The following is a 25,935-nucleotide window of genomic DNA, read 5'->3' as shown; positions in this document are numbered from 1 at the left end:
ATTGTTAAAGCCTTCCATACAGCAAAGACTATTTCCTTAGCTTTGCTTACTGTTATGGATCTATATGTAATTGCATGCATAACCATGTGCACCTATTTTTCTGCCTCTCTGTGTACACCTCTGAGAATTCTTTCCTCCTGCTCTCGTTCTCCTCCACCTTTTTCTCACACATTTTCCCATGGTTTAACAACTACGCAGATGATGGCTTTGCTGAATTGAGGTTTATACGATCTTGAAGATTAAATCAGAAAACTGAAATAAAGCAAAAAATTCAAGGAGGGGAGAAACACAGAAAGGCCAAAGTGAGATTCATAAAACAGGTTTAGCTGCCTCAGGTCCAGCGTGCTCATCTGATTCAGCTGCAGAGAGAGCTGCAAGTGCTACCGAGCGCAGTCAGGCTGCTGGACATGGGGCTGGTTTGGAGAGAAGGACTTCAGTGTTAAAGGAAGTCAGAAATCCTACATCCTCCCGTGCACAGCACAGAGCTGCAAAGGAGCCCATTTTGAGTATCATCAGAGGACTTTATAAAGGACAGAACAGGTAACTGGAAAGGAAAGCAGCAGGGAATGAGAACTGCAAAGAAATATTTCCACCTGGCCCTGGTGGTGCTCCCTGGTTATTTGTTACGTTCCTTTCCAGAATTCTCACTTCATCCCACAGATTTTGCCTTGTTGCAATGGGACAGACCAGCAATGCTGGAGCTGACCAGGGGCAGAGCTTCTCTCCGAGCTCAGGGCAATGGGTCTGTCTAATGTTAGCAAGAAAAATAACATCGAAAATGGAGATCCCGCTCACAAAAAATTAAAAGTTCCATGTCACTTTCCTAAACCATACATTAATCCGTGCAGTAATCCCAACTCAAACAGTTATACTACGTGATCCTCAAGTTCTCATCATGTTTCATCTAGACAGTTCACATCCTGTCCTACAAAGCTGTGCAGCACTGCTGCAGATTTTTCCACAGCTGCTGTGTTTCACATTGAGCTGCTTCAGTCCCTGTTGTAGGTGAACTGACAACTGTAAGGAGTTTTAGCTCATAAAGCACTTCTAAATCACTCAGGAAGAAAAACATGCACGGCTGGGGGAACTTGAAAGAGCAGAACACAACTGCTACATCTTCTCTTGCAGTGTACGGTGGTGTCAGTGCAGAATAGTGCTCCAAATCTAACTGACCCCTACAAATATGGAGCTGCAGGAAGCAGGGTGATTATTCCAAGTACAAATAAAAAATATAATAAATCCTAAAAATAAAAATAATAATACATCCTAAGAGTTTTTAATTACCAAGCTGCTGCTGCTCATTATCGTTTGTACCAGACCCTACATGCTGCATGGATATGACACCACTGCCTTCACCAAAATCGATGCTAATTATTTAAGATGTGCTCATACATCTCCTCTTTGAGTAATGCCTCAGAATGCTTCGCTGTTACCTTCCTTTTTCTTAATACCTGCTGTTCACCTTTCCCTTCCAGCACACACCCTGACTGCGGAGAGCAAAGAGCCAGAGGTCCGATTCTCATTTGGACTCTCACACCTCTGAGGAGGAAAAAAAGAGCATATTCTGACCCCAGGGACCCTGTCACATTGGTACAAGTGCGTGCAAAGAGCCTCCTGTAAAGCTGTGCATCTGGATAAGCAGCTAGGAAAAAATAATTACACAAGGCTTATCAGATCAGGGGCTGCTTTGTATTGTAAGAGAGATGAAGTGAACTGAAGCCTCAGAGCTTACTTACTGTCTTCCCCCTTGCAGAGTTAATAAATATTTTGTCAAATCCATGAGCTGCTCTGTGCTGTGCTCGCAGCATCCCAGGCCGTGGTGGGATGATGGGAACAGCACAGTGTTTCCATGCTGCTGCCTTCCTGCCTCCACCAAACCTCATCTCTGCCGCCCAAAGGCAACAATTCACGCACTGTGCTGGGTACTGAGACTCTGATGGATGTGCGACCCAAGAATTTTAAATGTCCCCACAGGATATCAAATACGATCCTGAGCGTTTGTGAGTGCTTTCCCAGCGCTGTGCAGGAAAGGAGCCAGTTCTTTTCAAATCTACTTAAGTGACATTTTTCCCTTATCTAAGAATCAATGTTTCTGTTTAATAAAATCATCTGGACAAGTTACTGTTTCATCAGCTTCTGCCTTCATTAATAAATTTTGCTTGAGCGTTAAGATTACCCCCAGTAGAGACAGCTGGGAAACTGCAATGTAAAGTCAAGCAGCGCATTTAATGACCAATGAACTTCTGGAAACTTAGTCCAAAATTATACATCATTGTGTCAGACGCTCTTAAGCAATATGCAGTTTGCTCTCCCTCTTTAGAAACATGAAACCCCCTGAAACCGCTACCACAAATTGTGAACCTTTTAAATTACTGCCAAGCCACCTGCTTTTCTCCAGGAAACTTCATAAAACTCTCCAAATTAGTAATGTCATTAAGTAAAGCTTACAGAACTGTTGTTATTCTGAAGGAGCATTAGCTGTTTAGCTTAAGGAAACCAGTAGGGATTTCTATCGTGGACAGAACTGTCAGGCACACTGCATAACCCTTTCCAAGTGAAATGCTTCAAAATATCCTTAAAGATGCTAATTCTTCCACATTTTAGTCTCTCTGAGAGAATAGCGTGTTCTCAGGATTAAAGTCATATCACAGAGAAGTTTGATTCAGGAGAGCACGCGGAAAGATTCTTGGACTGTTTGTGCATCTTCAGTCGGCACAAAGAGCTCTGTAAATCACACACCCAATCCTGCATTTCTGAATGGCACTGGAAGAAATAGTGCTTGGGACAAAGAGGGAGCCCGATTTCCCCTGGCCCTCCTCTTTCTGAATGGCCCTACACAGAGCAGGCAAAGGTGGATTATAGGAATGCCTTCTGTCTAGGAGTCGGCCCAAAACGTACCATCTCATCTTGGAGTAATTTATCCAGTAAGATGATTTAGAGGACAGTCCAGTGGCACCATTTTTGGAAGGCAGAAGTAGAGGGGAAGAGATATAAATCAAAGGTGACTGGCAGGTAAAGGATATATGCAGCAATCAGCCAAACCATGTGCACACTGGCACAAATTCAACAAGATCATTTATAAAAATTTTAAGTCAGGAGTACACAAAAGGGGGTCTGGTGCTAACTAAATCCACAGATAGATTACACGCCACTGAAATAAACACTTCCAGATGCTGGCACACAAAACCCTTTTACAGAAAGAAATGTTTTCTTTCATAAATCTGAAAGGAGGAACCTTGGGGTGGGGGCTGGGAGGGAAGGGAGCGAGATTTCCACACTGCCACTGGACTTCCTGCTGCTTTATAGAATCATAACTCAGAACTTTCAAACACAGGGGGTTAACACTACAGAACAACAGACAACTACAGACAATGGCTTGAAGTACAGACAAACACATCACAAGTATTCAATCACTTAATTAAATAAAACGTTGGGTTGGTTGCTTTTCTTTCTTTTTTTTTTGCTTTCCAAATGAGAAGAAAAAGAACATGTCAGGTTGAATTTTTACATATCAGAAAACAAACATATAACAGAAGGAAAATTTTTCAAATGCTTTTTGACATCAGTACATACATTTTGATTTAAAGAATTGATGAAAAATGAAATCCTAACTTCATCAAAATCACTATCAATTGATTTTGATTATCAGCGGGAGCAGCATGTTATTTATGGTGCCCTAAATATCTGTGATGTTTGGTTTGATATCATTCCAGTATACCTAATTTCTTTCAGAAACAGTATTCAAAAATGTTTATCACTTGAGTGCCTTAGAAAAACTTTGATGTAACATATCCACACTGTGTATACTGAAACAATTACCAAAGACTGTGCTCCAAAGCCTTTTGACTACTGTTCTGGTTGGAAGCAGGCAGAAGGAAACCTCCTCTTCTTTCAGTCAAAACCAGTAACTCCAGACCAAAAGCGAAGCTGATTTTTTCCCGAAGTTTGAGGCACCTAAAACTAATTAATTTGTTTTTCTAAGTGTTCAGCTCTGTTTAATTCACTCCTCTCTGCAAATATCATACTGACACTTCATGTGCTCATTCTTCTTCCCAGTGCAGTGATGCAGCACTGGAGCTGCACACAGAGGTGGTGGATCTCCTCCTCTGGAGACGTTCAGGACCCACCTGGACACCGAGCTGTGCACCCTGGGCTGGGAGCTGCTTTGGCAGGGGGTTGGACTGCATGATCTCTGCAGGTCCCTTCCAACCCCTACAGTTCTGTGATTCTGTGATTATTTCCCACTCTCCTTTCCAGTCTCACATCAGCACAGCTTTGCCATGTCTCCAGCTGGTATTCCACACATGCCATTCGCAAGAGAAAATGAGCAGAAATAATCTCTACTTGATGGAAATGATGCAGTTGCATAAAGGCTGAGCTCCGACAGGTCCAATCAGGAGCGCTTTCAAAACAACACAAGTGGAAGGTCTTTGTCACATTGATTCTCTGATCATTAAGCCGTATTACATGCAGATGTAAAGCACTGGAGCTCACAATACTTGCATTCATTAATTAGGATACTATAGGAGTAGAAGGAGGGCCATTTGAGGGCTGAATCATGCAGGTTTCCAGCACAGAGCACTCCCTGACATGACATGCTCTTCACGCTGGGAATGCCAAAAGCAGCATCACAGACACAGCTTGCTAAGTATTCACTGTTTCATAATGCTTGTACAGTTTTACAGGGCTGAAATTTTTAACAAGAGAGGGCTAAGACTGGCAAGTCATTTCATGCTGAAACTACTTGGGGCCCGAAGGAGTATTTCCCCCCCCCCCCAAAAAAAAAGCAAACACACAAACAAAAGTTGGTTATACCCTCTGTTCATTCAACATGCTCCATTTACACACGCTTATGCCACTGAATAATGGCCACTGTCTTCTGCAGGTCTGTGCAGTATCACAGTTTACATTTATAATCCCAGTTTCTCTTGAGCTAAACATCAAAAACACTTCATTTCAGAACTGGCATAAACCAGAAGGGACAAAGGATCCGTTTGGGGAACACTTCCCTATTCAATTAGCACTGCCGTAGCTGACCACTTTCCTTCTCCCTTTGGAGTACAGGACATGATCTTTCTGTCTAGAATGCTTCTCATGGCCACAAGTACTGCTCAGAAGTGTGCATTATTCACCAGTTGACTCAAAGTAATTTCAGAATTTAATGACTATTCATATCAAGGTTTCAGATATCTTGATCATAGATTATTTCTGATTAGTGATGTATAGTTTCGAATACTTGGAGTAACAAACAAACTACTGAAATAAGCTAAAATAATTTCATTTTTTTTCTACACATGTATTCCTGGTTAGACACATGACATTTTTGTGAACACAACAGCATAATTATTACTTAGAAGAGCATTAGGGTATTATGATTGCAACTACACCCACTCACAACTGCAGAACACTCGCACTGCACAGTTTACCAGCAGCAGTTTTATTAAACAACTCCGACATCAGAGCCTTGTGATGGAAGAGCTCTACTTCAAAAAGACTTTCCACCAACTTCCCACTGAGCTTCAGTACTCTGCATGTCAGAGAATAGTTGCCCAAGTCTCTTCTCTGTTACCCTTCAGTGCCTTTAGACCACTCAGCTGAGTGCACCATGCAATGCCTCGTCGTATGGTTACGTTACAGGGTTGTGATGCTGACATTTTTCTCAGCTCTTGGGAGCTGAGGCTGAACAAGAGGACAAATGGGATTACTCTGTTCTTTTCAAAAAAACCTAGAAGTGTAACGAGAACACGTGTAGAAGACATTAAAAATAGAAGTTACACAGAATTAATATATAAGAATGTTCTGATGTTTCTATAGTCAAATATACATCCACCTCTCAACATAAAAGGTCAGCTAATCTTATGTAGGCAGATCTCCCACTGAGTTTTGACTGAACGTGTAAGTAAGATTGAGCCTATCTATGACCACAAAAGCAAGAGGATTTGGAAACCATGGTGCAGTTAGAAAACTACACTATTAGAGAAACAAGTCAGGACAAATGGCACAGCTGGAATAGTATGGTTGAGAGCTACAAGATTTTTAGAAGAGAGAGGAAAGGAAGGAGGGACAGAGGATTTGCCCTCTACAATAAGAAGTGGATAGACTGTGAAGAACTGCCTCTGAGAAACAGTCCTGGTTCAGAGCTTGTGGGTTAAAATTAGAGACAGGTCAGGACAAAGACATCTGGTGGCTGGGTCCACTACAGCCACCTGATCAGAAGAGCTTGTGGATGAGGCCACACCTGGTTCAGGTACAAGCAGCACTGTGCTCATGAGCTCTTATTCTGATAGGGGATTTCAACCACCCAGACACCTGCTGGGAAAACAACGCAGTGTGCTGCAAACTATGAAGCAGCCTGGGCTGCAGCAGATGATCCAAGCCAGCCATCGTGGCTTCACAAAGGGCAGACTGTGCTTCACAGTCTGGTGACTTTCTATGACTGACTGACAGCATCAGTGGAGAAAGAAAGGGTAACATCATCTAGCTGGACCTATGCAAGGCCAGGGTGCATGATCCCACACCACAGCCTTACCTCTAAATCGGAGAGGAATGGATCTGAAGGCTGAATTATCAGGTGCATAAAGAATTGGTTGGATGGTCATAGCCAGAGGGCTCCTGTTAACAGCCCTACATCCAGGTAGAGGCCAGTGATTAGAAGTGCCACCCCAGAGTCCATCCTGGGACAGTGCTCTTCAATGTCTTTACCAATGACACAGTGTCTTAGTTTCAGCTTGGAAAGAATTGGGATGTAGGTTAGATATTAGGAGAAAATTCTTTACTCAGAGGGCATTAAGGCCCTGACACTGCTGCCCAGTGTGTTATGGGTGCCCCACCCTTGGAAATGTTCAAGACCAGGTTGGATGGGGTCCTGAGCAGCTTGAACTGGTTGGGGGCAACCAGCCCACGGCAGGGGGTTGGAATTGAGTGGGCTTTAAGGTTTCTTCCAATGTAAGGCATTCTGTGATTCTGTGAAAATCTCTAACTTCTTAAACTTATATGTACAGAGCACAGAAAAGCAGACTCAGGTGCAACACAACTGCATAATCTAACATGAGCAAGTTACTTATTTCCCCTTCCCCCATCTCTATTTTTGAATAGGTTCATAGGTTCATAAGGTTGGAAAGGACCTACAAGATCATCTAGTCCAACCATCCTCCTATCACTACCCCTACCCAACTACTAAATCAAATCCCTTAGCACCTCATCTAAACGCTTCTTGAACAGAATACATTATTCGTATCTGCTCCACATGACCAACCAGAAAGTCTGGACCTTGCTTTACATTAAGCTGCAGAAATCTCCATTCAATACTGTCAAAAGACAGTATACAGACAAAATATGTCTAGACTACCTTAGGCATGATACAACACAGAATAATCTAGGGTACACTTGCTGCTTTCCATTGTGGCTTGCACTTGGAGACAAAACCTAACTGTTCTAATTATGCTAGTCATTTTGACATAGCTATTAAGGTCAAAATATACACAAACAGATCATTTTCACTACTTTAATGTTAGTTCTCATTTACCATATGATTATAAAACTTTCAAAGTGCTCTTTCTGCCCAAACCAACATCCATCATATGCTGCTAAAGGATAAACCACACAGCTCAACTGTTCTTCCAAAACTGCATCATTAGGAACACCTATCACCAGCTCAGATGGAAGAGCAAAAACAATTGTGACTAAATAACAAAGAGAAGAACAGTTGTCAGAAAATACTGCTGTTGGTGCCTGACAAATACACAAGAACCACCCTAAGAAAACAACCCCAAAATAGTTTATATTTGTTTTTTAAACATAAACAGAAATACAATACCATGTACGGGGATGAGTTTTGTAGCAGTAGTAAGTGATAAAACACACAGTAGCATTCAGGTTCTTCATTTTAGAAATAACATTAGAATTTTGAAATGTTCTGCCCCCCCCCAAAAAAAAACAACCAACAAGTTCTTTATCTAATTTTCATTTCTGAAAGAAAATAGCTGATAACTAAAACTGACGTGGTCTTCTCAATTCCACTGAGCTTCAATCCCTCAAAACAAGGAAGATTCACTGAAACCAAACACAGAACATAAACCACAACTCAGCCGTAGTAGGATTTCAGCTGATATGTCTCAAACTTCAACAGAACGAAAAAGCAGAGGCTTGGAAACCTTTGGAACATTTTGAATCCAGGTCAGATAGGGTCAACTCATTCTCAAAGCAGAAAGAATGAAGCTGGTAGCAGTCCTATCAGGATCAAGACCTTAAATGTTCAAGTGGAGAACCTGGAATCTTTGGAATCCCCATACTGGATCTAAGCTCCCAGATTCCTTCTCACATACATAGAATCAGAGAGTTAGAGAATATCCATTATCTTATAAAGTACTTTGGTTTTCTAACTACCAGAATCAGACAGAGGCAAGGCAGCTGGCACACAAGTCCATAAGCCACAGTACTTTGAAGAATTCCACGTGGCATAGGTTCCTCAGTCAACAGCAACCTGGGATCAATATTCAAATAAGACCTGCTTTGTTTCTGTCCTTTACTTTACCCTTGTTACTCATTCTGGTGACAGACCTAAGGTACGATATATCGCAAATCTGTCAAAGAAAATTGCCAAATACAGCACATCAAAAATAACCGAATTATAGCCAAGGAAACATTCCAATGTATAACATCAGCAAAACATTTTGGCAGTTTGAGGTGTTTAGGTGTTTGTAACAATAATGTTATAAAAAACTAAGTCCCACAGCAACTATTACTGCTACTAGTACCATTCACTTCTATAACTGGTATAATACTTGGAAATACTTCATTCTTCTACTTCTGAAAATAAAAAAAACCAAACACACCCATCTAACAAAACCAACTGGTACGTAACAGTACTGAACAGTACTGAAACATTTATTTTTTCTCACTCAGAACAATTTGCAATAATTTTCAGAGGCTAACATAACTGGTTCCATGTCAAAGAGTCACCAGCCCTAGAGGACATCATTCAGGAAATATACCTGCATGGTTTTGTGAAACCATAAAGAAGAACACACAGGGACTCTACTGAACCAACCCAATGTAAGGGAACAGAAAGTCAGCATCAGCCCTTAAATGAGGTCTAGGAGAGGTGGAGCCAGGCTCCACCCCTTATGGTCACACAGGTGCACTGCCTTCACTTGTGCTCCCATGGCTGACTCAGTGCTCCCCTCAGGTGATCCATCAGTGGTTCAGACCATGATCCAACAGTTCCCATACACCAGAGTAACAAAATCAAAGTCCATACATCATAGCTTACATGGTGAGTGATTTAAACACTTTTTAGAGAGTCAGTCTGAGGTGTGCACCTGTAAGTTCCTAGCTCAAACACCAATAATCCATTACTGCAGACCACATTGTTTGTGTCTTAAAGAAAGGTCACTGTCTTGTAACCCACAAAGGAGAAGGGAGGCAGGGGCTTTTCTCATTTTTAGAGCCTGATGTTGAGTCTGGAGAATGCCTCTGCAGTTATGCATGGCTCTTGCTACTTCTGAAGGTGAGTTACAAGACAGTGCCAGAAATCAGCTTTAGCCTAAGGACTACCAAGTCCTGGCTGAGAATACTCTTCTTCAGCACCTGGGACTTAACCTGGGAATGTGGCACAGCTTAACGCATCCCTGACATTAGGCATGGTCACATAACAGGAAATGGAAAAAGTATAGGCAGGATAAAAATAGTGGAAAAGTGGCTTAAATATACCAGAAGAGGACAGTAAAGCAGTTTGCCACTGCACTTTCAGAAGTAATAAAAAAGGTGATGGAAAAAAACAAGATTCAAAACTACAGAGCAGAGGGACAAGTGACTGTTGCCAACCAAATCTGCAGGTTTACAGAAAGGCTGTTGGAACTGTCTTTTCTGCTTTAGGATGAGAATGCAATCACCTACATGGGACTTTGAGAATGTTGATTTTAATGGATAGTCCCTCAGCATTTTAAATAAATCAGATTTTGTTTTTGCAGATCAATTTTAAAAATCATCAGATACTTTGCAGACCCAGGTCTGTAGTCATTTCTCCAGATGTGCTGCTGATTTAAATTCATACATAGAACTACGTCTTTTACATAAAGTTCAGTCTCCTGTATACATTTTATGGTCTTAATGGAATATATACCTCACGATAATAATTATTTCTTTAGTGTGACAGATTCATTTACTTCCTTGCTTTTGTAATGGCACTGCTAATGCAAATGATAAAAAGGCATAAAAACATTTAGTGGGAAATTTCTGGATATACAGAAAAAAAGATTGTTTTATAATTTCTGTAGAACTTCTCTTCTTGTTCTTGTTGCCTACCTCCTGCCTTACTTCCTGAGTCTGCAGTAACTTCTACATGCAGACCTTAATCTGTATTAGTATATTCTGAGCTTCAGTCCACTGTCAGCAGCAAGCAAACTGCCAAGGTTCAGATATTCAGTACTGGCACTGACTGGTTCCTACTAAATACTCTCTATTATGGGAAAACGAGGGATCCTATGCTGCTTTGACTAGTCAGAATGCTACCTCTGAAATTAATCCTTCAAGCCACGGCCATTAAAATCACCTTTTTATAATGAATTAAAGAGATTAGAACTCTATCATAATTCTGACTTAATGATAGTACTCAGGAAAAATAAAGGATAAAAGGAAGAACGTTAACCCCAGTGAACTTCTCATTCACATGCCAAATAAAAGAATGTGGGACAGGACAGACACTGGTATGGCCTGTCATTGTTTTCCAGCTCTTACAAGCCCTGAACTTGCATCACAAGAAGAGCATTGAGTGAAGCCACTTTCACTCCTGGTTCAGCCATCCTGTCTAGGAGGTCATGCAGGCATACAAAGAAACTATTGTGAAGGCGGTGGCAACTGGAGAAAGCAGAAGCCCGTTCAAAAGAAATATTGCCACGCTACTGCTCAAAATGGCGAGGTAAAATATTTTTTAAGTCAACAGTGAGAGCCTGGCAATACAAAAAGGTACAGCTGAAGGAAGCATCAGTCTACGTTCGTGCTCTATGCTTCTGCAGGGAACTTTTGGGAAGTTTGGAGTAGTTTCTTTTAGGACAGCTGTGATTGAGAGCAGTGAGAAATGGACAGATTGGCAGATCCAAATGCACACTTTCACAGTGTCCTTTCTGCACTATAGGTCTATAATATCTGCATGTATCTACTAGATTAGACAAGATTCTTTCTCTCTTTCTTGGCTTGTTTAGAGGGAGTACACAAATCTCATCAACCACACTGACAGCAGGTAATGTTGGTGAATTAAACTGTTCAGCTAGGTGGAAACTTTGGTAAATTCACAAGAATAAACTGTATTGGACTAGAAATGCTATTATAAATGACACTAACCTGGCATTTGTGAGCAGCAAAGGAGAGAGGTAATGTTATGTAAAGAGAATTCATTACAATTATGTATCCAGTGACATTAATAACCCCAACCCCTAATCCTGTTCACAAAGCATCTCCTATAGACACTAGGAAAATTATAACTCTTTTAGTCTTGTTTTCTTCCTGTTCCAAGCTTCTGAGGTCAAGTAACACTTTTTCCTTGATTTATATTTATATAAATTTATATAACTTTATGTAAAAGAATTTCCTTTGGATTCAGAATCATTTTTCTCTTCTACAACCTCTCAAAAAATTGGGATTTTTAGGAGCTGACATCTAGTGCTCTGGGTGTTTTTTGGTTTGCTTGTTTGCTTGCTTTTTCCTATGTCCATTTAATCGACTTTCATTTTTTTCTAGATTTAGATGTTTTGAAGTAAGTCAGAATATATGGCACACAGAACAGCAGATCATAGAAAAGGATCCCAATGTATGATATTAGAGACTGACTACTTACACATCTTTATCAGCTTAGAAATTGGAATGGAGGATTTTTTTGGCTGTTCTGGACAGTGGAATTGCCATTTGCACAGAAAAAAAAATGATGGCAAAACCTCATAACCCATCAACGTTTTACCACAAACTCAGTTTCAGTGCACTTTAGTTGAGTTTCAAGGTTGTCTAAAGAAACCGATCTCTTCTTTCTCCAACTCTAAATGTGTCACTTGAGAGTTCAGCTTCCAATAGGAGCAGTATTGGACACACAACTAATTTTAGAATATAAAGTCCTCTTCACCATATTGGAATACATATAATTTAAAATAACTGTAAACCTAAACTTTGCAAAATCAGAAAAATTCAAGCACTAACAACAACAAAAGCATAATTTGTAATTGAAAGAAAATAATATTTAAAAGGAAAAAAAAAAAAACAAAACTTTTTTGTCCTTCCAAAAAGAGACAGAAATTACAAAGTTTTATTTCCCGGGAGAATGATGCCACTTTTATAAAGAAAATTACAGTCACCACAAATTGCTCTCAACAATTCCAAAGCTTCTTCATTTGACCACTTGAAAATCAAAGTTCTTTAAGATTATAAATATAACTTTTTATAGCTCTGTTATTACGTACTGTGAATGGGGAAAGGGGGCCAATCTTGTGGCCGTAGCGCCGAATGGCCTCTCTGATGTGGCTGGGCTGGATGGCATCGCTTTGAGCCTCCATACCACAGGCTGCAGCACTCTGCAACAGAAAAACACATAAATTGTTACTAAATCAAAAACACACAACAGACCTACAGTGCATAAAGTATGAAAATAAACCTTTATAAGATCGACCAATTTCTTTTTTTTTTTTCCTGAGGATACACATCACTGCTGCCACACACCACTTTAGAGAAAAAAAGCTGTTAACAAATCAAAAAGGACTTTTACATGAACTTTGCTTAAGAGACCCAAAGAACACCATATTTGTCCTCTTAAATCTTTCACCTACTGCTGCTGTATGTTGCAATTGAAAAGAGCAGCAAACGTTCTAAGTGAAATGAAAGGGTCATATAAGTCATACTGCAATAACCACAGAAACTATTTTTAAAGCATTTCAGGCTTTCATTATGATGTCAAGGGGTGGGGAAAATATTGAACAAGTACCCAAAGTGGAAAGCAATTTGACACTGAAATCACCAATAAGTGATATTAGACTGAAATTTCAGAGATGGAACGTGTGGCACTATGGTGTTAGAGAGATGGAAGACTGAATTGGTTATCAAATGTTCTTAAATTTCAAATGATTATTTGGATGACAAATCCTAAACAGGAATAAAAAGACTCTGGTGCTACCAGTCCATTGCTTTTACAGAACATTTTAAAAGAAAAAGTCCCTATTTTCTCCTTCCTGGTCATATTGTGATGTTGGTTTAGGCCTCCCCTTGACATGACTGCCTGCCAGAATCCAGGGGACTTATCAGAACGATGGCTGCTCAGTCATAAATTCATGGCAGTAGTAACAACGAATGACAAATGCTTAAATTAAGCACTGAATCTTAATGTACACACATATGTGCTTCCACAATACGTTCCCACTACGTCTTAACGCTTTCAAACTTAGAGGATATCTTGTACAAATATTCTATATCAAGAGTGCCAAGTCCACTGAAGCCTGTGCACATATAAACAAACTATTGATGACATGATGGTGGATTCTTCCCTCAGTGACTGATGTTCATAACAGGAATGTGAAACTCAAACATTTTCTGCTGGCCTGGGCCTTCACAGATTAAGAATAACACTCTTCATTAAGTTAACTCATTTGTCACCATGCCTCACTTGTATCTAGCACACACCTAATCAAGTTGGGCAACTCATGGGAGCATTTCATTGAAGCTGTGCACCTTTTTGAACGTCATTATTCTAAAAGGCATTAAGTCAAACACTTGGAATTAATTTAACATAAACTCAGAGCTCAATTCTTGTTCCTGGGGTAGTAAGGGTAACTGGCCCCAGACACAAAATATGGATGTTGAAGAGCAACATTAAAAAGGAAGAGGAAAAAGCAATCTAAAAGTCTTCAGAAAGGTTTTACGATTCACTAAGAATTGGATCTATTGGGAGTGTGCACAGCCCTGATGAAACTAGAGGGAGAAAGTGGACCTTTTTCTAACTGTCATCATAAAAGTTACTGGTAAATTCCATGAAAATGAGTACTGGTTGTATAGGACAATAGCACACATGAAAAAATCATGTCACTATTGTTTTGCAGCAAAATGAGTACTTCCATCACTTTCCCTGCCCCTTATCTCCCTCCACCCCCACCAAAAAAAAAAAAGCCTTAAGGGAATAACAGAGTTCTTCCGAACCAGTTTATTTAATCAAATCTATTTCCCTTGTGGTTTTAAGGTACATAGACCCCCTCACACCAAATATCCAGGATCTACAACAGAAGGCAGGAATTGTAATATTTACATTTCTTAGACTGAACATGAGACGTCCGTATTTTATGCAAAGTAAACAAATATTTAGCTTGAATGCAACCAACTGGCATAGAAATAAAGGAGGTCAGGCAAAGTTGTTATAGGCAAAGAAGGCTGTTGCCTAAGGCTGCTGAGAGCAAGGCAATCACAACAACCTCTTTGCCTACTTTGCTTGTATTTTGACCCTCCAATCCTACTCTTGTTAGTGTCAGCGAAGGGGGGGGTTATTTTGGATGCTACTGCAGCTGTAGAGGAGCAGCTTTTCTTGGAAGTAGCATCTGTTGGCAATACTCAGAAGCCTTACCCTGGTTCTGACAGAAATAATATTAAACTGCATTTTTGCCCCTACTCTAACACCGGGAGTAACGTAACTTCATGTGAATTTATATTAGTAATTATAAATGACACACGTGACATCCTGAAGATTTACTTATCTACTTATTTTCATTTTTCTGTACCTTTTTTCTTTTCCTCTGTTTGGATTTGGAAGAGTCCTGCCCGATCCCTCCGTTGCCCAGCGCTCCTGACGGTGCTTTCCCCAGATGCTGCTGCCCTGCAGGTGCTGGAGGGGTGGGTGTAGGGGGTGGTGTGTTCTCAGGAGACTCAAGGCCAGTCTTCATGCCTGCAGCCTGCCCTAAGAGATGTGGCTATGAAGACAAGACATCCAACAACAGTTATAGAATCAAATCACAAAATGGTTACGGGCTTCTTAGCTCTACTGCTAGAAGAGACGAAACACAGCACTGTTTGTTAATTCTAGTGATTACTGTCATGCTTGTTTCACAGCAATGCCTGCCTTACAGAACCTACAGTACTTGTTTTTGCTGACAAATGTGAACATGAACATTAATCTCCCTATATGCAGCAAAGAGAGCCTTCAAGAGAGGAAATTTCCACTAAAGAGAAGTGACATTTAAATACAAAGATGCTGCTAAGAATTTAACATGTGGACCTACAATTTAATGTCTTTCCTCTTACATCCCTAACTCTGTTAATGAACTCCATAACAGAAGCCCATGTCAATACCAGGTTTCAATAATACCTACACAGAATGCAACTCTCCAATAACAACACCTACATATCAAATACACAATGCTATATGAAACACTTTAATAAAATACATTTATTCACATTCCCCTGCATTGATCATTTTATAAATATGTGAGAAAGCAACATGTACCTCAGTGGAGTTGTGATACTGTATGAAGGTGGCAGATATGGCATGGCTGAATGGGTCACCGGCCTTAGGAGTCATGTCTTGTTTAACCAAAAGGGCCAAGTCCACCAACTGCAGAGGCAAAAACAGCCAATAAATAGGTTGGTTTATGCATCATGAACCACAACTGTAACAAAGAAGATACAGGAGGAGTGGGCTGAGGCAGATTATTCTTAGTGTTTCTCTGTAGAAAACAAAATTACTGAGATTTTTTTTAGCCTAAGGAACCTTTCTTTTCCACTTCGGTCAATATATGGAGTGATTTATCTACCCAAGAGGGCTCTGCTTGGCATTAAGGCAGTGTTTTGTTTTCCAGGAAATCCTGCTTTTTAATCCAATTGTGCAATCAGCTTCAGTGAGCCTCAGCACGCTGCCAAAGGTCACATCACTAAGTGTGTGGTTTCAGTCTGGCTTCATATAAAGTTCGTGCTGGACTCCACTGCCCTCTGTAACTGTCAGAAAACATTCCCAATTGTGTATTGTCAGATGGATGACCACGGTGCAGTGATTCAATTAACCTGCTTGGAGTTAGTGTATCCCAAAGCCACCAATTCATACCTGTCAGCTATTGCCCAGCCGGGCTGCTCCCTTACCTGTGCCACAGTCTCATATGCTAAATATGCCAAAATCTCCATGGCAACCACATTTGGCTTTATCTCCATGCTGCTACAGTCCAACCAGTCACGAAACTTGGATGCTTTCTTTGCTGTCAGGTCAAATCATGCAGGGAGAAAGTAAAAGTTAATGGCAGGCAGACTACAGTAATGCATTTTTCTGCTCAGGAAATACTGCAGATGTAACGCAGAGTGTCAATGTGATTCGTTTGGCCACAGAAGGAATTAAAAGTGCAACTAGTGAGGAAAGAGAACTGTTTAACACATTACATTTTGGAAACCCATAAGCAGGATAAAGAAGAAAAACATTTGAGAGATTTCAGAAGAAGGAAAGATCTACCTCAGAGGACAGCAGACAAAATAAATCTGATCTGGAATGGGTGTCAGTAAAAGAAATAAGAGGACTGCACTGCACCTTTGACAGAAAGAGGTGTTAGAAGAAACCAACCCAAACCTGAGGTTTGGAGCCCAGATAAAAAAGATACAACGGAGTTAACAAAGTGAAGACAAATGATGGACAGAAGAAGAAGACTTAAGTCCTGCGCCGTACTGAGCAGGGATTAGGTGCTGCCAACCCAGCCAACGTGATTTGTGAAGGAGCATTTTATAAGTGGTGCATTGGATGGAAGGACATAATGTAGATCTGCAAACGACCAACATTCAGACAAGAGCTTCACATTGCTTATGGGTGACATCACTCAGGAGAAAGTGCAGGGAAAAATATGGAACAGAGCAACATGAGAGACCTGCTGAGAGGGTAAAAGAGATACCCAAACGGAACTGAAAAAGCACCGTGGAAATTCAGCACTTGTCAGTGGCAGGCAAGCTGATCACAGACAGAAACTAGTCGTACAGCTGTCCTAATATGAGCTGTTTGTGAGGACAGGACAATCACAATGCAGTGAACGCCTCGTATTCACTTGAAACAGCTCTTCCAAAGAGAGTCCTCCTTGAGGAGTAAAATGCTACAGAGAAGTCAGGTACCAAACATTAGTAAGGATTACTTTTCAGGAGGGAATGAGATCCCAAAGTGCTTAATCCTTTGGTGGACCTCTACTCTGCCTTTACAGCGACACAGAATGACGTGGTGCTGCAATGAGGAACACACATGGTCATGCAGACTTCTTCAAGTCCTGGATTCATTCTCCTGCAGCCCAGTTTTCATGCATTTGTATTACAGTAAAAAGGGCTTGCTACTTGAAACAATACACTTTTATTTGGAAGTTCAAATTTTAATAAAATAAAAAGAAAATTAGCAAGAAAAGCCTTTCTGTTACTTTGGAACAAATGTTCTGCTCGGACATTAGCACGTGCTATCCAATTGAGTTCATACTATGCAACTGAATTTGTTATGAGCCTCTTTTTCTACTGCTTTCTAAGGACTGTGATTCTCTTACTCTTTAATGACATGTATGACACAGTGACTTCAGTGAATAAGAAATGTATAGACACGGTCATTTAAAAACACTATTAAAATACCACTGAGGTTTTGTTTTCATAAATCACAGTCCCCTGGTCAGCAACATTCAATTTGTTTTTGCAAATGAAGATTTGCATTTGCTCCGTCTCCGGATGACTATGTGGGGCTTTTAAAAATGACTATCACAAACCTCTCGTCTGCTGAACTCACCCTGATGTGAGGTATCATTCATCTAATGGCTCACAGATGTGTGATGCCAAATTACGACCGAGCTCACAAAACATTCTGAGTGAGGAAAATAAATGCTTACAAAACGTGTTTTCCGACATTTGCTGACACAGAACAGCATGGCCAGTGTGTCATTCATTTGTCATAAATGACTCACTGGTTCTTCGAATTTAAGTGTCCTGCTAGGAAGAACAAGATAAGGTCTCTCATTTAAAAACATCACTGTGTTCAGTGCATGGCATCAGATCACGTGCTGTTTTGTCATGATTTTTAAGAGCAACCTAACCTTGCTTTTTCTGACATTTAACCTAAAGCCTTAGTCATCATGCAAGTGCCTCTGTAATGATGTTTTGCTACATGATCAAGCCCATTAATTTACAGCTCGTTATAGCTGTGGCCCACGAGTACTTCTAGTAAGTTGGTTTTCAGTGCTAGTAAAGCCCTAATTCTGTCATCATGTTATTAGTGTTGGAATGGCGTATACTGATGAATTTGGCCAACGTTGAATAAATTCCACAGCAGGAGCTTACAGCTTAAAATAGAAAAAGACTCTTTATTAAAGTTCTTTGTGTCACTGCGGATACAGAAATAAAAGCAAAACTTGCTGCTCTTCTCTAATTTTAGATGCATTCCTCAGGACCTGAAACCATGACGTGTTATTAATGTGCTCCCCACACCAGCACCACGACAGACCTCAGGCAAGCATGGCTGTTTCAGCCCATTAACTCTTTACAAGTTCTGTCTTTGCAGCAGTCCCCACCACCCCAGTATCTGAGTCTGGTAAGTCTTCACAGAATATACTCTACTAGGTAGTTTGAAAGTATGCAAAATTAAATGCTCCCCGGAATTACAAGGACAAAGTAATTTATAAATTATTTTTACAGATCTATACTTTTATGATTGTGGATAAAACAAAAGTGCTTTCAAGAAGCATGAGTTTCTGCTGTTTTCTCTGTGACATGAAATAATAAACGAGTATCTCATTACAACACAACAATACTTACATACAATACTTACAAAAACTCAACTGCCGACTTTCACAGAATTCTGCATACTGGACTGAGTCCATCATTCGTGTTTGTCTTTCTGCTCTCTGACAAAAGAGTAGGAGCACATGATGAACCTTATTCCAGCAAGAACTGCATTCCAGAACAGAAATTATAGCAGCACAGTGCCCCTGCCACAAACCCTCCCCAAATTAAATGTGCAGTGACCAACTTCAGATGCAGAAATACAACCACTGATTGCTCATTGGCCCCAGGAGTTGTGTCCACTCTCATTTTAATATTCTGTTTTAGGGAAGAAATTAAATTACAGTTTAAAAAAAATGTCTTGAAATGTTCACTACTGGATTAAAGACCAAGCACATGCCTGAACTCTTTTACTTAAGAGATGCAGAGTTGATTTTCACAGGGTAAGGATCTGTTCTCCAGAAGAGATCGAATTGTTCAGATACTGGGGGCAGGAATTGGTAGTTAGATTAAAGAGAACAATTCTCCCTCTCAGAAGAAGACGGTTGAAGCAAGTCTCTTAAACAAGGAAAATATCATATTTGTCTTGCACATCAAGGAAAGGAACATAACTATCCTCCAAATGTAAAAGAAAACATTAAACCTGGTAAGAGCAGACTATAGTTCAGAGAACAGAGTGGTGTCAGGAGTGGCCCTGCCATCAGTCCATACAGCTCAAGACTCCATCGACACAGAAGGTGAAGTACAGCTGAGTTGACATTACAAGCAAAAAATCAAACAAAAAGCACACACACAAATTTTGCTCTGAGTCCCTGAGCTCCTGATGAACTCAAATTTTCACATCTATTACTGGTTTAGCAGCAAATTAAAGGGCTGTTGATGAGAGCATTTGAAGACAGGTAATGCAACCAACATTAGGCATTAACAATTTCTTGTATAAGAAAAACATCAGTGCTTCAAATATAGAGTTTCTTCCTCTGTTCTCTGCCTGTTAGATCACTCCTCTACAACAGTCTAATCCATCAATTAGAAGATTTCACTGTCAGACATCACATTCAGTCTAGTTGTGTGTGAATGGAACCACCAGCAATTCAGGAATACATCCTCTTTCCTTCTTTCTTTTCTACCCAGTCAATCATTGCTGCTATACTTTGACTCCTCATCAACTTGATGAACACGTCTTTAAGTATTTTCCAATACTTCTATGCATTCTTCTGGCATCTTGACTATATTTTGTGGAGCTGCTTTTTCAGATAAGTAAAAATTTTCAGCCAATCCATTCTAGCAAGACATTTCAGTCTGAATTCATTTTGTATCCTGTAAAAATAAACGTCACAATAACTTCAATCCTCATCTAGCACGATCAGAACAGAGATCTGCTTTGCCTCTGAATTAATTCAGTCATATTTTTCAAGACAGAAAGAACCACCAGGATCATCTAATCTGATCTGTATAGTACAGGACCCATCTCACATAATATACTAAAATTCAGTTCTAGAATTTCTTCTTGAAATTCTTTTAACTGAGATACTTCACATAATTTAAAGTGTAACTTTTTAATGCAATATGGATTACATTCTGCAATCATTTGTGTCTTTGCCCCATCACAGGTTACTAGTTGGCAACTTTCAGATAACGATGAAATAAAAAATATAGCTGTTGGTAGGTAACCAAATGAACTAAACTCCTCTACATACGACATCATTTTCTTAAAATTTCACACATTAATGTGCAGACTGACAGGACTGAGGGCTGAGATCCATCAGACCTCCTTCTGCTCTATAGTCCTGTCTAAAAGAAGACTCTTGACTACACGAGATCAAGTCAGCCATGGCTTACTCTAGCAAAGTCTAAGAATCATAGAATCACCAAGGTTGGAAAAGACCTCCATATCACCCAGTCCAACCACCCACCTACCACCAGTATTTCCCCACTAAACGTTTCACAAATACCTCCAGGGATGGTAACTCAACCACCTCCCTGGGCAGCCCGTTCCAGCACCTGATAACTTCTGCAGAAGTTTTTCCTAATGTCCAACCTGAACCTCCCATGGCACCGTTCCCTCTCATCCTATTCCTGTTATATGGGAGAAGAGGCTCTCCCCCACCTCACCACACCCTCCTTTCAGGGTAGATGGAGATGAGGTCTCCCCTGAGGCTCCTCCAGACTAAACAATCCCAGTTCTGTCAATCAGTGTGTGAGTTACGATCGTTGACACATCGACAAGATGTGCATTTGGTGGTTTTGCCAATACAGGGGGCAAGACATGGGAAAGCTGAGAAAATGTTATCAACTGCATGCCATGCTTCCTTTTAAATCTACAGAAAACCCATTTGCTCTTTTCCCACATACTTTCTTCTTTCAACTATCATTTCAGACACATTCAATACGAAAAGCTTAAATTTATAACTATGAAATTCTCCACATTCTCTTATGGGAAGGAGCAGCACCCCAACAGAACTGAAGTCCTCCTTTATGGATGTGAAAGTAAACCCGCTGAGAGTCATTCCTACATGAAGAAGAGTGAAATCCTATTGCCATGCTGCCTTAAAGCAATCTCAACTTGAAATGTGATTAAAGAAATGACATGAACAATACCACCCCACTAGTTCATCAGAATGTATTATATATGTATACGTAGATAGTTTTCACTCCCTTTACAGTAGTACTAGTCACTCTAAGCAGTTAAGAAGCTGAGTTATGTGGTGCACAGCAGAGTTACAGCACTTCACATGCTTTCCTTGGAACATGCTGAAGGATACAGCAGATAGGACCTGGCACAGTACATCTATGCTTAGTCTTCCAAAAATAAGTTGCATTCTATCTTTCAGCATGAAGAATTAAAAAGGAAGACTAAAGAGAGACAGGAAAGAAAAAGTAAAGAGTTCAATGTTGTCAGCTACCATCCAGAATGAAAAATAATGTTATTTTGATTCCGTTTCAGAACTGTCACACTTGACATATCAAGGTCTTTGTGTTGGGGGAAAGGCAAGAAGCCAACTGTTAACTTGCTTACCAACTATTTAGTGTTTGAAGGAAATGTGCTGAGTAGCTGCTAAGCTGGAACATTTGAAAACGGTGTGTGGCATGGCTGGACACTCCTGTGTTTGGCATCAATGTTAATGACAAGGACGTTGGCTCCCCATGTGTATTCACATCGTGGCATGATTTCCTGATTTCCACACTAAATACCTCCTCATTGTGCACCTATTGCAAAAGGAGTTAGGTGAGTTGCTCTCCGCGTGCAACTATAATAGGAGAAATAAAGCAACTTTTGAAGAGTTCAATATTGAAAAGATCCCTGGTAGGTGGGTGGTTGGACTACATGATCTTAGAGGTCTTTTCCAACCTTAATGATTCTATGAAATGCTGAAGACACATTCTTGTTCCCTGGATCTTGAAATTCTCTGAGAATTACTGCTCTGAAGATTTCTGTTGTGTAAAGGAAAAATGCACCTACTCTTCCAAGAATCACTTGAATTGGTTAACAAAGAAAAAAGGTGCTTTGTGAGTGAGCATTTTCAGTGATTAAGCTTACTCAGAGTTTTATACAGAAAATAAAAACGTAACTTGGGGAACGATCAATAGCTTTTGTAACGCTATACTTGATTTGGTTATGAAGTGCAGACATACAGGAGATTGTTATCATTTTTATCTCCCTCTTATAGAACATACCATACATTCTGCACTAATCTGAGTAAGTCTGAATAACGAACAAGGCTTTTGATGTAATACTGTTATGAAAGCTCACATTAGCACAAACTTCCTCAAATCTCCATTATTAAAAGGAAACATGAGGTCTTTTTTCAGATAGACAAATTTCTATTCTAATAGAGATTTCCTGCTGTAGATGGTAACAAATACAGATCAAAACAGACTTAAAAAAAATCATGACAGAAAATTGGATATATTCTGTTTAGGCACAAAACATAGAATTCATTTGACGAAGGTAGACATCTACAGCATATTAATTAGCCATGTAGAGTTCTTTTAGTCAAAAAGATAATAAGGCACTTTCAAAGACCATCTTCTTCCTGAAGCAGACGTTAGCAATAGGTCAGATGAATCACATCTGTGAATTTCTCCGTAGTTCATTAACTGCAGACATCAGCAAGGGAGCCCTGCAGACACTGGCTTAGGTCTACGTTACAGACATTCTCCGAAACACCGGATGAACCCTGTGACTGAAGGATATCCTTGCCAGCACAGCAACACAAAAGCCAAGTCCAAAGAATGACTCAGTAAATTTGGTTCCTGATCTGCTCTCAAAACCATACAACAAAGGCGGCTTTGTACTCTGGGCGTGTGTGAACTCTCTCCATCTTCCTCTAAGTATTTAAAAATGAAAGCTTACAGAGCAGATAAGAAGCAGGAAGGGAGCTGGCAAGACAATTTAAGATTATGTAAAAATGTCAAGGGAATTTTAAAGAACGAAATCAAATGGAAGCTCGTAGACACTAACAAAATTAATGGATTAATTCCCAGTAGTCATGATCTCATTGCTTAAGGAATAAATAACAGTGACCTCTTTATAGGAACTCACCGCTGCTCTAATATTTCCCTTTGAACATATGCAAAATCTCCACATACTGTATTTATTTGAATCAGCTCCATATCATATCCAAATTCCTTGTCTAAATTTATTACTGCTAGCCTGAAATGTGGAGTTGGAACCTGTAAACGAAACATTTCCAGTTCGTGGGATACCTTTGATTTCTGCAGGAAAATATTTTTTTCTTTTACTATAAGCATCATCATGAATTTCGTAAAACCATGCATTAAATTTACAGCTATCTTCTACCAGAGCTTTCCAAAAACTGTAAAATATTTTTGGATAAACGATGTTACCACACTTAAAAAGTGATGTGGGATTTATGAACATATGAAAAAGACTGAACTTCCCTCACTTTTCTGACTGGGGACACTGTAACACCTTTCTGTGGTTTCCATCTGGCTGTACATCAAAACCTTTACATACCAGGTTAATATTAGGATACTTTTATGTCTTCTGGAAAGCATTCTTCCAAACACTTCTCCTAACTCTGTACTCATTCATGGATGAGGTTAAGCTCAGCATCTTACAAGAAAGGCATTCAGTCATCAAACTAAGCATCACCACCTTGCCCGCGAGATACAAACAGCGAGGCACTCCCTTCTGTATAATGAGATTTATATTTGGCCCAAAGTTACAGTCAAAATCAGTGACAGAATCTGTTTAAAAATAAAATAACATTTGTGGAGGTTCACATGTAAGTAAAAGGAAAAGATTGTAAGCCAGGAAAAAAAAAAAGTTTTTCCTTTTAACTTCATGGCCAGAGATATGGATAGATGGTTAAACAGAAGAGCAGACAGATAAAAAATCTCTTTAAAATGTATATTTACTTAACATTTAAATTGGATTCTGTGCAAATATCTTGTAGCTATTATATTATCCATCATATGAAAAAAGTCCTCTAGTACCTCTCAGCCTGATAATGTTTCCCCACTGTTATCAGCAGAGTTGGTTTTGGACTCAGTTTAGGTGCAGCCACTTGCATGCAGGATAGGTAATGCAGCTCTGAGCAACTTAAGATCTGCCTGACAACCTTGTTCCCAGGAACCTACACTCCCTCCACACTGCTCAAAGCCCTCCCATGCTATGCTGATGTTCTGCTTTGTATCGTTGCCCATAACTCCAGAGTCTTTTTTCTGTTTTTTTGTTGCTTGTAGGTAACTTACATAAACTTATGGACTTGGATGGAGACTGGCTCAAAGTGGTCTCCCTCCAGCATGCACCATGTGGGGCCATGGAGGATCCCATGCTGCTCCTACTGGTCTGAATGGAATGCCACAAGAGATCAACACTGCACATAATTAGCTTCAGTGAAACTGTTTGCATGTTAACCCTCATCCTGCGCAAGAAATTGGTACTGGAAAAACTGTTTCTTGAGAAATTAAGTTCAACTATACCTCAAGTTACAAAACAATGGCAGAATACAGTGCATAAAATCAATACATTTAAGACAAAATATTTTTGCTACATGCATAAGTAACTTCATATACACCATAGTAATCCACTGCAGAAGTCTGATACAGTTTATAAATGAAATCCTGGCTCTGCATTATTGACAGCAAAGCTTCCTACAACTTCAGTAGCTTCAGGACTTCAACCTGTGAGCACCTTTCCTACCTAGGTTACATATGGTATAGATGGTCAGCATCCTCCCATGAAAGGAAACCAGAAAAGTGGACTTTCAGATGGAACACAGACTCTAAATTAGCTTTGCCTCTGTGTGCTCAGATATAAATTAGAAATCCAGTTAGATTCAGTATGGTAATTATGCAGTACAATTTCCTAAAGCCAACACCTTTTCCTTTCAGTAGGAGCTGCTTTCCAGTAAATCAACTCAAAATTCATTCTGGCACATGAGGATCTGGTGAAAACTTGGCTGCCAAGATGCAGGCTGGGTTCTTCCATAAATTCATGGCAGCTTTGACTGTTGAGCTAGAACTCACTTCACACAACACTGAGAGCACTGGTGAGAATGCTGAGGACTTTGGGAAACAGATGTCTGGCTGTCAGTTTAGGATGTCACTCTTCAGCCATACAGATGGCTGTCCCGGTAGAAACTGGGAGAAAATGAACTACAGAGCACACCCAGCACCAGACACTAGTCTGTTTTGGAAGAAGAGGCTACTAATTCACTAATGCATCTATTTCATTAATTGAAAAAAATGAATAGAATGATTTAGCTCGTTCATTTCATTCCATGAAAAATCTCAATGTAGAAACTACTATGGCGAATTTATTTAAGAAGTGTATGACTCCCTACAAGCAAAGTAGTAAAATTAACAGATAAAATGGAAGTCCTACATGTATGTAGCTGTGCACCCTTTGGCATGTGGCTTGGCAGTATGCAAAGATCCATGAGGTAGCAGGAAGAACCAGGGTTCTGTGAGATGGCAATCACAGAACAACAGGTAGTGGTATTCAGAAAGGTGTTCTTGCTTCCTCAGCACGAGGTGGGGGCAAGCAGACCCTAAAAAACACTGCCTGAATTGAAAAACTTTCTACAAAAGCACAAAAAGCATTATTGTTATTATTTATTTGGATGACATTTGTAATACTGGGAACAAAATCTGTCCCAGTGTGAATGCTGCATTAGTCAAATGCCAACGACTGCGTGACACTTGCTATTTATTTAACTACGCACATTACTCTAT

At 40.0% G+C, this 25,935-nt stretch overlaps 1 protein-coding gene across 5 annotated transcripts in view; it reads right to left on the bottom strand.

Annotated features, from left to right (window-relative positions):
• SUPT3H (SPT3 homolog, SAGA and STAGA complex component) overlaps positions 1-25,935 on the bottom strand; it is a 256,585-nt gene that overhangs the window by 39,523 nt on the left and 191,127 nt on the right. For all 5 annotated transcript variants that reach the window (XM_065730439.1, XM_065730438.1, XM_065730440.1 and 2 more), the window contains 5 exons: positions 18,779-18,854; positions 16,093-16,205; positions 15,464-15,571; positions 14,742-14,930; positions 12,447-12,557 (listed from right to left, as the gene is read on the bottom strand). In XM_065730439.1, the coding sequence (XP_065586511.1) occupies positions 12,447-12,557; positions 14,742-14,930; positions 15,464-15,571; positions 16,093-16,205; positions 18,779-18,854 (597 nt within the window). The remainder of the gene's footprint in view (positions 1-12,446; positions 12,558-14,741; positions 14,931-15,463; positions 15,572-16,092; positions 16,206-18,778; positions 18,855-25,935) is intronic.

Source organism: Cyrtonyx montezumae, unplaced genomic scaffold (assembly GCF_038088225.1).
Source record: "Cyrtonyx montezumae isolate F1298 unplaced genomic scaffold, pur_monq_1.0 scaffold_13, whole genome shotgun sequence".
Taxonomy (NCBI): domain Eukaryota; kingdom Metazoa; phylum Chordata; class Aves; order Galliformes; family Odontophoridae; genus Cyrtonyx; species Cyrtonyx montezumae.
Note: the sequence above shows the minus strand (reverse complement) of the source record. Positions and strands in the feature narration are given on the sequence as shown.